The sequence below is a fragment of the Mauremys mutica genome, chromosome 2 (assembly GCF_020497125.1).
Source record: "Mauremys mutica isolate MM-2020 ecotype Southern chromosome 2, ASM2049712v1, whole genome shotgun sequence".
Classification (NCBI taxonomy): domain Eukaryota; kingdom Metazoa; phylum Chordata; order Testudines; family Geoemydidae; genus Mauremys; species Mauremys mutica.
The window spans coordinates 19,741,856-19,758,187 of NC_059073.1; the positions used below are offsets into that span (position 1 = coordinate 19,741,856).

Genomic DNA, 16,332 nt, shown 5'->3' on the forward strand with positions numbered 1-16,332 from the left:
CTATATCCAGATGTGGCCCTCGAGCCAAAAAGTTTGCCTGATCTAAAGGTTCCAACCCAGCTGATGAACCAGAAGGGTTTCAATATGATGCCACATCTGGAATTTTTTTCCCCCCGTTTGTTTTTTAAAAACTTAGGAAATTACACAAAACTATGTTAAAAGAACATCAAGGTTGCAAAGCCAGTATCAGAGTTGAGATTAGAGTTCTGGGAGTTCCTGATTTCCAATCATCTGTTCAGACCAAGTCTACTCTTTCTAATCTAAGTCTTCAAATGCTTATGCCAACAGGAGAAATTCTCTGCTGATATAACTCTACTAATGCCAATGCAGTTAAATAAGCAGAGAATAAAGCTCTCTGTATGCACTGTGTAGAAGAAGCTGCATATATTCATCTTGGTGTTGCAAAAACAGTTGCACAGGAAATTGTAGAACCCTGTGCTGTAGCCTCATTAGGGCTAGGAACGTAGAGAGTCCCAAGTTCTCAATCCTGCCTGAGGCACGAGACCTTAAGAAATGTGTCAGACTCCTTTAAACCACTTAGAAAAGAGATGCTATAGTGAGTCAGTAATGTATGGGCATTATAGGAAACAAGTGAGGTTTCATGGAAACCCCCATGCATTAAGGATATCCCTTTTCCATTCTTTTGCAGTTACCTGATCATTTAATGCTACAGTAACCATGACTTCTTGCCATTTGGTTTTATTAGTCTTTGAAGTTTGTTATAAAAATCATAAAATCAAAGTTCCACTATAATAACTGGAATAGAATTGTGTTTTATAACTGATTAACGTGTGAGGTTTGAGACATACTGAGAACATTTGTTTGCTCACTGGATTCAATCCCAATGACCAATTTTGAATTAAATTTAAACTGAATCTCTTTTCTCATTTGTTCAATTAAATAAATCCCATAGACTATACAGAGAATATAAAATGGGAGAATTAACTGTAAATTTATCTGGGGTTACAGATATGTAGGCTTTTTAGTGTATGCATACTATTAAGGCTAAGATTTTTGTCACAGATATTTTTAGTCAAAGTCATGGATAATAAAGAAAAATTCACGGAAGCCCATGACCTGTCCCTGACTTTGACTAAAAATAACTATGGGAAACTGCTGGGTGCCCACAATTCCCTCCCTGGCTGGACAGCGGTGGGGTACCCCCTTGTCACCACTGGTGGCCCGGAGCTGTGGGGTACCTGGCACTGCCGGCTAAGAGCTGAGGGTTACCCCCCACCGCTGCTGGAGGCCAGTGTTCCCCGCAGCTCCCAGCTGCCGCGGGGGGACCCTGCAGCTCCCAGCTACTGCAGCCAAAGTCACAGAGGTCTCTGGAAGTCATGGATTCCGTGACAAAAATCGGAGTCTTACCTATTATATAGCAACAGTGATCAAAACCACAATCTAAGTCACTTTACAAACATTTTTGCCCCTTTTACCAATGATGAGTTATTAAAACCAACTGAAACTCATAAGGTGTTTCCTAGAGCCCCGGGTCATTTGGTAAATTTCATATTTTAATGGAATTTGAATGGCTGAAGAAACTTTGAAATTTAAAAAGACTATATTTGTGAAAAATCAGTATTTCTAATTATGCCTTTTAAGAAGATGAAGGCGGCTTGGGAGGTGAGGCACTAACTGAGTGATGGTGCCTGAAGTGCTATGCCATTTTAAACCATAACGCCTCCTGAGGCACTGGGTGCTTAATAAGCGCCCACTCCTACACCTTAGATGGGTATAGAAAGTGTTCTACCAATTTCAGCTCTCCTAGTGGTGGAGAGGGGAAAATGGTCCACTTTGAGGTTGCTAGCACTGCTGGCAGAACTAGCCACTTCAACTCCCTGGCATTCTTTGGGCCTACAGTTCCAATTATGACTGACATCCTCTGAACTATTCTGTGGGAATGGAGGATTAACTTCTGAGCTACTTGTAGAGCACCTGTGCTTGAGTAGCTGTGATTTCACTCTAGATATCTACATATCTTAGTAGTGTGAACATGTACACCACATTTCATAATCTGACTAGAATCAAAATTCTGTGCATTTACAGAATAAGTTATCTATAGCATTTTTTAGAAAATATATTTAACAAATAAGGCTTACCATAAGTAAAGATCTCAGCAACATGATCTGAATCCGCCTAGTTCCCAAATCCCTAGAATCGGGGGAGATACTCAAAAGTTAGCTTGAATCAATTTCTCTGGATAACTTCAAAATATTATTCAACCACAAATACTGTTTTTAATCATTTCTTGTGTGCCAAGAGAAAAACAACAAGCGAGGAGAGCAAGGTACAAGACTAACCAAAAAAGGGTGGACACTTACAAAAGAGGTACAAATAAATCGGTAAAAAAAACCTATTTCAAAGGGATAGTTACAGGAAGGCACACAACTGAGTAAGCAATTGGACACAAAGAACATAAAAAGTTAACACAGGATGATGCTATAAATAGAGAGAGGCCTAAATTTCAGAAGTATACCAATATTGAATGCTTCCTTATATGAAGTGCTGAATTTGGTATACATTGAGCCTAAATGTCAGAAGTGCTGAGCACTCATAGCTTCCAATGAATTCAAATGGAATTGTGGCTACTCGGCACTTCTGAAAAATCAGGCCTTAAGTGTCCATGTTGATGACCCAATTTTAAAATGAAAAAGAAGCCATCTGAAGTTAAACGAGTTCAGCATAAAATTCTTCCACCATGACTCCTTCTTAATCTTAAAGTCAATTAGTATAGAATGAAGCAGAAAACTTTCTGAATTATTCAGCTGTCTAAAAATTTGTAGCCAGAAGACAATTCCATGACTAAAAGAATACTTCCTAAAAATGTAAGGAATTAATGGAACATTAAGTGCAGTGATTTTTAGAAACACCTATATGAGTTTGAAGAGCAGAAATTTTGTAGTGCATATGTAGGGCTTTCCAATCAACTGTAATTAAAGTTGCATTTTGGATGCTGGGTTCATACTGCTGTCGTGTGTGGCTTGTTTCTCTCTCACATTTAATAGAAACCTAGCAGCTGTGAGTTATTTTAAACTCCAATTTTAAGAAGTTCTACTTTAGCAGGTCTTCAGAACAGAAAAGAGTTTATATTCAGAAGCTCAAAAAACAAAAACAAAGTACAAACCCAAGGTGGCTTGTATCCAGCGAATGTGAGGATGTCCCAAAAACAGGCACTTTCCCCATAACGAACATCATAATCTCTGACCGCTGGTAATCTGGGAGATTGCTCCCAAAAAACCCTAAATAAAAATGGAGAGAAAGATGACATTTCAGGCTACTCTCTTTATACTACAGAGGTTAATAAATGTAAGGAATAAAATATCTACTTTATCTGGGTCTCCTGTACCTTTTGCAATTTTCTAGTTTGCATTACGGCTGTAATAGATAGCGGAGTCATCATCTGTGCAACTCTGCTCATTAGCATACACCAGCTTGTCACGACTGCCTCATTCTCCCTCTTCCCCCCAACACACACACACTTTCTAGTCTCATCTTTCATGAGTAATTATACTATTTAAACCAGGGCATTTGACATTAATTGCAAGGTAACAGAATATTCAGGAGCTGGAAATTTTCCAAGCTAGAACAAAATTTAATTCAAATTCCTTACCTTTGCACTTTCCTATGCTATTATTAAACATGAATGGGGTGCTCAAAAAAGAACTCTTAAAAGAATATGACTATGCTCTTTCTTCACCTATAAACTACAATAAAGTAATGTTAAATCTGGATTTCTGAGCTAGAAAGATTTCTAAAACCATGACAGTTTTTCTTAAGAAAGTTGAGTCTTACAATGAGGTTGAGAAATTGTTACTGCAGTCATCATGGTTAAGGTATAGAGAAATTTAAGAAACAGATTAATTTTCCAAATTTGCTGAACAAAAATTTGAGGGAATCAGACCTAAATAATTGGGGGAAATTTAAAGTAATAATTTTCACTAAATATATAGTATCACAAATAGCACAAAAGTAACAGGAATGTCTGAAAAGAGAGAAGTTATGCTAATGAAATTATTTACAGAATGGATGCTAAAACAGGATTTTATATCTCTTGGAAACACTGCAGTAACCCTATAAATACAAGTGGCCAGTAGGTGTCATTGTTGCGGCTATATTTGATTTTTTATCAAGTTTCCAAGCAGTAACACTTAAAATATATCTCATTACTGTATACTGTAATGCCCAGGTGGTTTTCATATCATACAGATATCGTATAAATATGAATGATACACTGCATATATTAATATATGGAAATTTAAGACAGCAGCTTTATGTGTCAAGGTTTATGTTTTAGGTAAGAGGCATAAACCCACAGGTTTTATTTGTATTTTTCCAAAGCACAATATTCATCAGCAATACAACTCGGCCAAAGCGACAGAGTTCCATTTTTATTGTGTGTCAGCGATTGAAATCCTATTTGCCCAGTTAACAAGTAAAAAGACAGCTCCTAACTCTCAACCCCACAAACCCAGCCTGTGTTCTAAAAGCTGGGGCAGTCAGACACCTTACTCTTATCTTGGTGGGAGTGAGGGGAAATAGAGAAGAGGTGAATGGCAAGACCTTTACTTAGAGGAGTGCTCTGTGTTTAGAGTTCATACCCATGTCAGTTTTTAAGTGAGTCTATGCCCAACGGAAAAAAACAACCCTTCACTCACCAATTGTTTGAATAATGGCATTCTGGACAATCCTCTCGTCGCTTTCTTTGGAGCTTGTGCTGAAACTGGCACTGCCAGTTGAGCTACGCCTCTCACCTAATTCAAAATCAACACTGAGACGCAAGTGCTTCAGTAGGGTATTAAACACTTCCAAGACTGTTGGGCCTGTAAAGTAATAGATAATAATGGCTGTAGTTTAAAAATGAAAAATGCCTAACAAAACTAGACAAATCTTCAGCAACCCCTCTTCAAGAGAACTGTAGATTATGCTGAAAAGCACAGGTGAACTTGATTTGTTTGAAGAAGAAAGCAAGCAGTCAGAAACTCAAAGTCTTCAACACAAAACCACAGGGAGCATTATGGCTATTTTAAAGATGTCTACAGCTCAGTGGTTTGAGCATTGGCCTGCTAAACCCAGGGTTGTGAGTTCAATCCTTGAGGGGGCCACTTAGGGATCTGGAGGAAAAAAATCAGTACTTGGTCCTGCTAGTGAAGGCAGGGGGCTGGACTCGATGACCTTTCAAGGTCCCTTCCAGTTCTAGGAGATATACCTATCTCCTATTATTATAATGCCATTATATAAATCCATGGTATGCCCGCACCTTGACTTGTGTGCAGATCTGATTGCCTCATCTCAGAAAAGATACATGAGAATTAGATAAGGTAGAGGAAGGCAACAAAATGGTTAGGGGTATGGAACAGCTTCCATACAATGAGAGATTAAAATGTTCATCTTAGAAAAGAAACGACTAAGGGGATGGGATATGATAGAGGTCCATAAAATCAAGAATTGTGTGGAAAAAAGTAAATAAAGAAGTGTTGTTTACCCCTTCACATAACGTAAGAACCATGAGTCATCCCCTCTAATTAATAGGCAGCAGGTTTAAAATCAAACCTAAGGAAGTACCCTTCAAACAACACACTGAACTTGGGGAACTCATTTCTGTGGGATGCTATGACTGTCAAAAAGTATAACTGGGTTAAAAAAAAACCTGGATAAATTCAAGGATAATGGGTACATCAATGGCTATTAGCCAAGATGGTTAGGGAGGCAACACAATGCTCCAGATGTACTTAAGTCTCCAACTGCCAGAAGCTGGAACTGAACAAGGGGATAGAGTACTTGATGATTGCCCTGTTCTGCTCTTCCCTCTGAAGCATCTGGCACTGATCACTGTTGGAAGACAGAATACTAGGTTAGATGGACCCTTGGCCATATTGGGTCAGACCATTCTCATGTTCTAAGGATCAGTATTGATACATGTATTTAGTGCCATAAGAGGCACCTCACCAAGTGGGTGCACTGCTGTGTCTCAATTTCTCCTCCTATTTAGGGCTAGACAAAAATCAGAAACATAATATTGAATTTCATCACATAGTCTCTCCGCTAGGGTTTCATTTATTAAACATAAAATTCAGCACTGTTCCTGGGCTCCTCAAGTCCCTTTTGGTTCTTCCCCAGAGTTTCACAATTACCTTTGTATCAGGGCTTCACCGAATTTCCTTACCAAGGACTCCCAATTGTCCTGCTGCCAGGGTCCTGCCCCAGCTCCTTCTGTGGAAGGAGCTCTGCCAGTCCCACTCTGGGCCCTTCGGCCACTGCTCTTCACTTAGAAGTTTTCCTTCTGCCGGTCATTGTGGAGGCTCTTAGACCTTGGTTTCTCTCTGACTAAGCAACAGCCCTTGTCTCTCTCACATAATTACTCAAGTCTACATTCCCTAGAATTCCTGCTTGTAAAGGGCTGAGGCCCTCTAACCGTCATGGTAGGCCACACCGGCAATTATAGCACCAGCACTCTGGAACAAGTTCTAAGTGCTGAACAACATTTAGGGCAAGTTCCACCACACCAAAGAGAGAATGGAAAATCTGATTTAATTATGGATTTGAATGGAAAGCTAAAAATGGTAAAAAAAAAAGCCAACAGTTTAAGTTTTAATTCATTCTGAAATTCATTGAAATAGTTCATTGGTTTCATACCATTCATTTACCATGACTCACCTATGGATCCTTTAGCAGCAATGGCAACTGCTTCCAAAAGAACCTGAATAATGCCTGCTCGGACTCGTGGCGAATCCCTTTTGCGAGCATCAAGGTGTCCAAGAGTCTCCTGTATTACATGATGGGAGTATTGTGCCTATAAAAGAAAAAAAATGGTTTGTTACTTTCCTTTCTAATTAAAGATATCTCCACACACAAATATTCAGCCCTGAACTCAGACTAATAATCTTGAGTGGTGTTCCTCTTCTCTTTAGCACTGCTTTTGGGCACAATTATATATTTCTAAATTCCAGTCAATAAAGAGCTTGACTAAAGGTGGAAAAAGGATGCCAGGACCATTTTCCATTAGTACCCCTCATCTCTCAAAATTTCTCAGAATGAGCGCAGCCTTATTTAAGTGGTACATTGATGGAATGGCAAATATTACTTGTATCACTTGTATCAATAGTTTGAGTTAATAAAGTGACAATTCTTTGCCTTTTGGATGTGTGTGCTGGTTATGACTTGAAAGTCAGTTTTATTCTTCCTCCTTCCTCACACCTAAAAATCTGAGAACATATGGGATTAGATACTCAACAGCTGTGATTCTTGGTCACAGTTACAGGGTTAAACTGTTTGACAACTACTGGAGGATGAGATCAAATTTTCCTATAAGGCACATAAATGGCAAAGACATTATACATTCTTTGCCTTCATCTACCACCAAATAGAAATCGACCATTATGAGTAAGGCTGCGAGTCTGCCACAGAGGTCACTGATTCCATGACTTTCCGTGACTTCTGCAGTGGCTGGTGCTGGCTCAGTGGCTACACGGCTCTGGCAGCACCTGGGCCAGAAGCAGCAGTTTGAGTGTGTGGGAGGGGGCTCAGGGCTAGGGGATTGGAAAGGCACGGAGGGCTCCCCAGCTTCCACTGATATGGCCCTGCAGCTCCTAGGCAGTGGAGGGGCTGGGGGGGGGCGACACGCCGCACACTACCCATGGGTAGCGCCCCCACAGCTCCCCTTGGCTGTGATTTCCGGACAATGGTAGCTGTGGCAGCCGGCGCTTGTGGCAAGAGCAGAGCGTCGAGTCCCCTGGCCCCTCCGCCACCTAATTGCTGCAGGGACACGGAGCCGGGTAGGGAGCCCCTGCCAGCCCCACTAACACTTCCCCCTCAGCACCAGCAGGGGTCCCAGGCCATGCTGCATGCCCCCCCCCCCCCACCAGCGGGGTCCTGGGCCACCTCCCTCAATGCCCCCGGATTGCCCCACCCAGAGCACCCGGGCCCCCCCGCCCAAGATTTACTCATTGGCATTTTTAGTAAAAGTTATGGTCAGGTCACAGGCAGTAAACAAAAATTCACAGCCTGTGACCTGTCTATGACTTTTACTAAAAATACATGTGACCAAAACGTAGCCTTAATTATGAGTAAGCGAGCACATAATTCATTTAGTCAGCTTTGTTCTTGTGGTACGTACAGGCCTAATCACTGGACTAGATCAAACCTACCTGTATAGAATACATGATTATTTTGAAGCAGGAGACAGCAAATTCATTGGGGTCCCAGAGTTTGTGATGGTCTAAATGTCTGTAACAAAAAACCAGACGACATCAGTTTTTCCCAGTGTTTGTTTTTTATACTGGTTCTTCACAAAATTATGGATTCTATTCTAGCAATTGGTTTTCAGTCATTTTAAACTGAAAGTCCTGTTTGCAATGATGAGACTATTTTTGTGGTCCCATTTATCACTGCTGTATATCAAAAGATTTTCAGCTAGTTAGCTCTCAAATGATGGTCTTGTAATTACAGAAGAGGACTGGAAGTCAGGAGATCCATGTTCTATTTGCCAAAACCTCTGGCTAGAATGTGGATATTTGGGTGCCTAAAGTTGGTCACCTTAGTTTCTATTTAGGAACCTAAATAAGTGGCTTTATTATCAGAGGTACTGAGCATTCACAGGTCCCTCTGAAAGCAACCCCCCTGTAAGATAAGGAAGTATTATTCCAATCTTGCAGCTGAGGAAGCTGAGGCATAAAGGCCAATATTTTGAAAATTCATAGTTCGAGTATATGATCGTATGGGTTCTCCAGCATAGGATGTGCACGTGCCTACACACTCTCAATCAGAGACTGCACAGTAGTGACTGCAAGCCTGTGCCTGCACAGAGCAGTATCTTGTGCTTTGAGCAAGAGCATTTAAGGAAGCAAAAACTCGTTGCTCAGTTTGAGAACCACTGATTTAAAAGAAGCATATGCATAAAATGGCACTGACACATTCACAGTTGTGACTGACCAGGGTGAGCTGTTGCAGAAGTAGGAAATACTGATCCTCTTGTGTAAGCCAAAGTACCAAATGTAGGTATATGGTTAAGAATATTTCTATTTTAGTAGCACCCATATAGAAGCCCCAATAAAGTTTGAGAAGCCAGTATGTTAGATGCTGTATAAGCATTAAAAGTCAGTCTCTGTCCTTCAGAATTTACAATCTAAGATTATATCCCCTAAGCAGTTGGAAAACCTTCTCCCTCCTTCATCCGCCTCTGCACTAGAGAGATCTGAGGCCTTGAGCTCACATGGTCGGATGCCTGCTTGAGCTTCTAGAATAGCCTTCAATGTATGAGGCTTGGGATTTGTCTTTCTACTTCCTCTTGGGTCAGGAAGGGGAGGGTCCTCTGGCCATGGACTTGTCCAGGTCCCCAGAATCAGACTTGTTGGTGTTAAACCAACATTCCAAGATGAACAGATGGAGCTCATACGCCACCTCTTTTGTGCCCTGGATATGAAACTGGTGCACAGAGCATCTAGCAGATGACTGACACATCTAGATAATGCCCACTAGTTAGTAATTAACACTTTTGCCTTTCAAAAAGCACAGTACTTGAAGCCTAATATATTTTATTTAAATCAGCCACTACAGAATACAAGGGGCAAAAGCCCTGAACATCATGCCAGATTACAGATCCTGACAAAAGGCAGAGGACCCAAAGGAAAAAAACTAATGTTCTGTTAGAAAAAAAAAAGGTACTTAACCCATAAAGTAACAGTTTTTGAGGTGTGTTGTGCACATATACATTCTACTTAAGGTGTAAGTGCACCCAACATTTTCTAATTGGAGACTTTTGCCAGCAGCGCCACTAGGCAGTGCATGCACCCCTGCTCTCCTTGTGTGCAGAAACAAGGACATAAAAGGGGTGTGTCCACTACATCCCTGTATATGTAGCTTCCAATGTAGTAGGGAAAGGGAAGAGAGTCATGGAATATATATGTGCCCAACACATCTCAAAGAACAACAGTTACTGTACAGATAAGTAACCTTTCTTCCCACCTTCCAGTGACTGTGTACATATACATTCCATCGCAAGTGACTCATCAGTAGTTCTCTTGCAGGTGGTGGACTTCAGATCACTTGAACAGAGACTGTAGCACTGACTTGCCAAAGTTGGCATCATCTCTACAGGCTCGAGTGATGTCAATGTCTGGAAAAGGTATGAACAGATGACTATGTGGATGCTTTACAGATATTCTCTATAGGGATGCTGCTCAGAAATGCTTATTAAGCAGACTGAGCTCTAGTAGACTGAGCTGTTATCCTTCAGGACTTTAGTAAGACTGTAGTACTGCTTAATGCAGTCAGAAATCCAACAAAAAATTTGCTGAGCTGTTACAGGTTGGCCTCTAACTTTCTCAGTTTAGGCTACAAAGAACCTCAGAGAGCTCTGAAGGAGACAGTGTAATCCAGATAGAATGCTAGAGCTCTGCAAACATCTAAGGTATGGAATGTGTCTTCCGCTTTTGAAGAGTGAGATCTGGGGGGAGGGGGGGGGGGGACAAACACCAGAAGATGAATCATTTGATTCAGGTGGAAAGCCTAAATTATCTTTGGCATAAACTGAGGGTGTGGCCTAAAAGAAACTTTGTCTTTATGAAAAACTTTGAAAGGAGGATCAGCTAAGAGAGCTTGAAGTTCTGAAATTCTCGTTGTAGAGATGACTGCCACCAGGAATGCCTTCTTCATAGACAGTAAGGAGAACCCATTAATCTGGGGAGGACTAAGTTAAGATCAAATAAAGGTACTGAATCAGACAAAGGTGGGTAGATGTTGATTAAACCTTTCAAAAATCTGGAAACCAGAGGGTGAGAGAAGACAGAAAACCTGTCCACTGGCAGATGCAAAGCAGATATTGACACCAAGTGGACTCTCACAGAACTAACTGATAGGTCAGAAGATTCCAAGTGTAACAAAGTATAATACATGTGATATCTCTGTGTGATGGGGTGGTATGGGTTGAGATTGCACCTAAACAGAAAACCTCCATTTAGTTACTGTACAGTCTCTTGAACTCCTTATCAGGAGCAGATCTAGATGAGACTGCTGAGAGTGCTCATTGGTGTCAGATGAGTCAGAAACTGGGGGGGGGGGGGGGAAGGGGAATAAAGTCCTGCTTAGGGACTTGGTAACCTCTATCGACCCACTTGGCCATACGTGGCATAGAGGTCAGTGAACGTTCGCTGGCTCTAGCAAGACTTCATTAATGGGAAGGGCAACCCTTCCTGGGGCAGGGGCCTATAGAATATTAAGGCGGCTGTGTGGGTTTTCTTGTACGAGCTCAGCCTGACACCCTGAGAAGAAGCTACTCTTCTCATCAAGTCCTGAAAGACTTTAAAGTTTTCTGGAGAAGGAGATGGGGTGACTGCTTCATGTCGGGAACAGGGTAAAATATGGGGGCAGGGAGTAAGGAGAGAAGACATGTTGGCTTTCCTCCATTAATTCCCCTTCCTCAGCAGGATCTAGTACAGCTGATGGAGGAAGGAGTCTCTCCAGAGATTTCCTGCACTTGACTCTCCTCTTGGACTGTAACTCTGATGGAGGACTAGACTCCCTCGGAGCAGGCCAAGACTAGTAGGATCATGGAGGATATTCTATTATCTGAGTAGACCAGGGGTAGGCAACCTATGGCACGCGTGCCGCCTTCGGCACACGAGCTGATTTTCAGTGGCACTCACACTGCCCAGGTCCTGGCCACTGGTCCGGGGGGCTCTGCATTTTAATTTAATTTTAAATGAAGCTTCTTAAACATTTAAAAAACCTTATTGACTTTGCATACAACAATAGTTTAGTTATATCTTATAGACTTATACAAAGAGACCTTCTAAAAACGTTAAAATGTATTAATGGCACACAAAACCTTAAATTAGAGTAAATAAATGAAGTCTCGGCACACCACTGCTGAAAGGCTGCCAACCCCTGGAGTAGACCATAGGGGAGGGTACCATACAGGAACCTCTTTTAAGAGTACCAGTCCTGTTCCTTCTGCCTCATGCCCCCTGGACAAGATCTAAGAGGGGAATAAAAGTATAGGCCTCATGAGGAGATGTAGGACTCATCTGGAAAGAGAAGCATTCCCTGTTATGGTCCATGGGGGCTTTGGTAACGACGAGACCTGCTGGTCAGAAGAACCCTGAGGACAAGGTGGGAGCAACAGTGGTGCCAGCAGTGCTGACAGACTAAGACTAACTGTGAGAATTATATACACTGAAGACTTAAAGCTGGCAAATTGAAACAAAAGCTACAGGAGCTCTAACTCTTGCCATGGGCGCTGACACGGAACTGAGAGAGGGGTGGTAGACATGCCCCTTTTTTTCTTCAGCTCGATGCACAAGAAGAGCATATGGTACCTAGTGGTAATACTGGAAAAGTCTCCTACTGAAATGAATTGGGTGCCCTAAACCTAAAGTGGAATGTATATGTGCAAAACCGAGGAGCCCTTATGGCACCTTAGAGACTAATCACTTGAAGGAGAATAAGTATTACAGTACCACCCAGAGGCCCCGAACAAAATCAGGCACTCACTCATATTTGATATTGTACAAACATACAATAAAAGAGAGTCCAAGCCCTGAATAATTTACAACCTAAAAATAGGGACAAATACAGGCAGGGAAAGGGTGAAAACAACGAGAACAAAAAAGTTTAATATACATTTTTAACTAATTGTACAATCCTCAGGCTTTGAAGTTTCTTTTTTAATACCTGTTCAGGAGATACTAACAAGCAATTTGTCTAGACATCATCATTAAGATCTCTACTATGATGCCAAAGTATCTGATAAAACACAGGCTTCTGGATGTGTGAAATGATTTTTGGAGGGCATTCCACACATAACGGGCAGCAAAAAGTTATCTCTGGGAGAAGTGGACAAGCAGGTGAGAGAGCCTACCATCGTTATTAAAACAAAGGGTGAAAGTCACAACATGGTGAAATAAGAGATTGGTTAAGTATGAGGAGCTAAAATTGGAAGGGCCTTGTTAATAAGAACTCAATCTTTGTGTTTGATGTGATGAGAAGGGAGCTCATACTTCCAGGCAATGCATCTCTGGTAATATACATAGACTAAAAAAAAAAAGAGAAAAAAGTATTTACATTTCAGTATCTGACACTCCTGCTTCTATATGTCCTCATTAACCAAAACAAGTAATTAATACAAAGATTTCCCCTCTATATTTATTTTAAAATGGGAAATAAAATTTACCAAAACATTGGCCGGCCAGGTTATAAAAGTTCTCTTTTGAATAACCTCTCACTTCCCAGCCTTAAAAAAAAAAAAAAAGACAAAAAAACAGCCCAATGAAAGAAATACGGAAATGTTTCCTTTTTGTCAGAGGAAAGGCATTAACAGCATGGCACATCTTAAAGGCATTAGCACTTCACAGCAGTGTGCTGACTTAAAAAATAAGATAAGCAGAACTAAAGTCTTTCATTTCCATTTTAGCACTGAGAAGAGGAAAAGGCTATTATGACAGAAAAAAACATTGCTATAAAATGGAACTAACAAAGAAAGCATCTGACTGATATTCAAGCAACTTTTTATTTTATGTAACAAAGTAGTATGGTTGTTACATAATCAACAGGAGCTAAGAATGGAAGATGTAATTTGGTAGGTTTTTTTTTTTTTTTTAAACAAGAGCCGAGATAAAATTAAACAAACAAGTTACTAATTCCTCCTTACATGGGTTAAAAATACATATAAGGACAACCACCATATATTTTAGTTACAATATTACACCTTGGATGCAATTCAACTTCACATTATTTCTATTCCCCTAGATCAGTGGTCACCAACCGGTTGATCGGGATTGACTGGTCGATCCTAGAGGATCTCTCAGTCGATCGGGATCTCTGGTGCTGTAGTGGGGCTGCTGCTAAGGCAGGCTTCCTGCCTGCCCTGGCCCCACGCCGCTCCTGGAAGTGGCCAGCATGACCCCAGGGGCAGAGGTCTCCATCCACACACTGCCCATATCTGCAAGCACCACCCCTGCAGCTCCCATTGGCTGGGAAAGAGAAGCTGTGGCCAGTGGGAGCTGATGGGCAGTGCTTGCAGAGAGGGGCAGTGCACAGAGCCCTCTGCCCCAGCCTGGTCAAAGTGAGTGACGGTGGGGGAGAGCGAGTTACAAAGAGAGTAGGGGAAATGGAGTGAGCAGGGCAGGGCTTTGGAGAAGAGACGGGGGCCTTGGGGAAGGGGCGGGGTAGATCCTGGGTTGCCCTTAAATTAAAAAAGTGATCTTGAGCGTAAAAGGTTTGGAGACCACTGCCCTAGATGATCATGGCTTGTTGTCCCCATAGTGGATCATAAAATTATGCTATTTGCATTGACTGCGAGATGTGCCACTAGAGTTTGAGGACTATCCCAGGCATTGTGTCTAGAGTAGTGGGCTCCAATCTTTTTATGCACAAGATAACTTTTTGAATTTAAGGTCAACCCAGGATCTACCCTGCCCCTTCCCCACTCCCCTCCCTCAAATCACTCGCTCTCCCCCACCCTCATTTTCACTGGGCTGGAGCAGTGGGCTGGGGCACAAGAGGGATGTGGGGAGGGGGGTGAGGGCTCTGGGAGGGAGTTTGGGTGCACGAGGGGACTCTGGGATGGGACGGGTGCAGGACGGGGTGCGAGGTGCGGGCTCCGGCCAGGAGGCGCTTACCACAGGCGGCTCCCAGTCGGGGGTGCAGCAGGACTCAGGCTGCCTGCCTGCCTGCCCAGGCCCCACCCTGCTCCGGGAAACAGCTGGCATGTCTCTGTGGCCCCTGGGAGAGGTGTGGGGGGCAGCGGGTCTCCATGCGCTGCCTGTGCCTGCAAGCGCCACCCCTGCAGCTCACATTGGCTGGTTCCATTGGCAGCCACTGGAAGCTGCAGGCAGGGGCAGTGTCTGGAGCCACCTCACCCTACTCCCCCCAGGGGCCACAAAGACGTGGCAGCAGCCAGCTGCTTCCGGGAGCAGTGTGGGGCCAGGGCAGGTAGGCAGTCTGCCTGAGCCCCGCTGCACTGCCGGACTTTTAGTGGCCAGAGATCATGATTGACTGGCAGAGGCTGCAGGATCAACCAGTCTATCGCAACTGGGTTAGCAACCACTGATCTAGAGTTAAACCCTTGCAGTGCTGCTTCCATCTAATGCTAGATATGCTGGGGGGGGGGGACCATGGCCAACAGGAAGGGAAGAGATGAGAGTGAAACTGAAAAGGAAAGCAGTGAAAGGAAGTAATTAAAAGTTTCAGACAACTGGAGAGGAAGAGGAAAATGAAAGTACAGTATAAGAGGGTAGTAAAAGAAAATCCCACTGGACATATCAGACAATTACTACCATCACAAACAATCCAGGATAAGTACTGATAAGGGACAGTAAGATGACTTGACCTAAAATAAGAAAAAATGGATTATAACCCTACTCTTCATGAGGTTGATGGATTTCCACTCGATACGGCTAAATGCAGTGTCTTGCCTGGTGTCAAGTATCAGAGGGGTAGCCGTGTTAGTCTGGATCTGCAAAAAGCATTCATCTGACGAAGTGGGTATTCACTCACGAAAGCTTATGCTCCAATACGTCTGTTAGTCTATGACGTGCCACTTGTCGCTTTTTACAGAGCCAGACTAACATGGCTACCCCTCTGATACTTAAGCCTACTCTTGTCACTAACAGGACACTACCATGCTGACAAATTTCTGAAGGTGAACTTGGTAAAACAACCACTGTAAAAGGTTGCAATGTGCACAAAAGTTAAAAAACAACAACTCCACGCTGGATCCTAGTACAGCAGATATGCCTTTTTAAATGCTTTCCCCCACCCCTCCAAAGACAAAAATGAAAATTTTAACAGTGTTGGGGTAGCCTCTGAGACCTTACCCACTCGGGAGGATGCTGGGTGGCTTCTGAGACCTTATCCATTCAGTTCCCAAGAATTCAGTGCAACTCCAAACTATCACTCATCTTTATTGGCATACAATCAAACTGCAGTTGAAGCCTGCTCAGGCTCAAGCATAGAGGGTGGGTACGGGGCATACCACACATCCAAAGTTACACAGCAACCCTTTTCCCTTTATATACATTTAACTCATTACACTGCATTTACTATACATTGCATCACACATTTTGAAATTGGCCTGGTCATTTTATGGGAACCAATCCCTGTACAGCATGCATTGTTCATACATAACTTGCTCTTTACCTCATCTTATGTTCCAGGCTTATCTTATCCTTTGTTATGTTGTCCATTGTAAATGGTTTCCTGGGTGTTTCCCCTTATCTTAGCTAGTACAGGCATTCTGTTTCCAGCCTCCTGATCCATTTACCTCCCTAATCCTGGCTCCAAGAAATGAGGCCTCATCGATGGCCAATTATTCATGTCAAGCCAAACCTACAAACAGTA

General features: G+C 42.6%; 1 protein-coding gene across 4 annotated transcripts in view; it reads right to left on the reverse strand.

Moving 5' to 3' along the window:
* Positions 1-16,332, reverse strand: part of EFR3A (EFR3 homolog A) — a 139,641-nt gene that overhangs the window by 30,237 nt on the left and 93,072 nt on the right. For all 4 annotated transcript variants that reach the window (XM_045006214.1, XM_045006215.1, XM_045006216.1 and 1 more), the window contains 5 exons: positions 8,145-8,223; positions 6,655-6,790; positions 4,656-4,820; positions 3,125-3,239; positions 2,100-2,151 (listed from right to left, as the gene is read on the reverse strand). In XM_045006214.1, the coding sequence (XP_044862149.1) occupies positions 2,100-2,151; positions 3,125-3,239; positions 4,656-4,820; positions 6,655-6,790; positions 8,145-8,223 (547 nt within the window). The remainder of the gene's footprint in view (positions 1-2,099; positions 2,152-3,124; positions 3,240-4,655; positions 4,821-6,654; positions 6,791-8,144; positions 8,224-16,332) is intronic.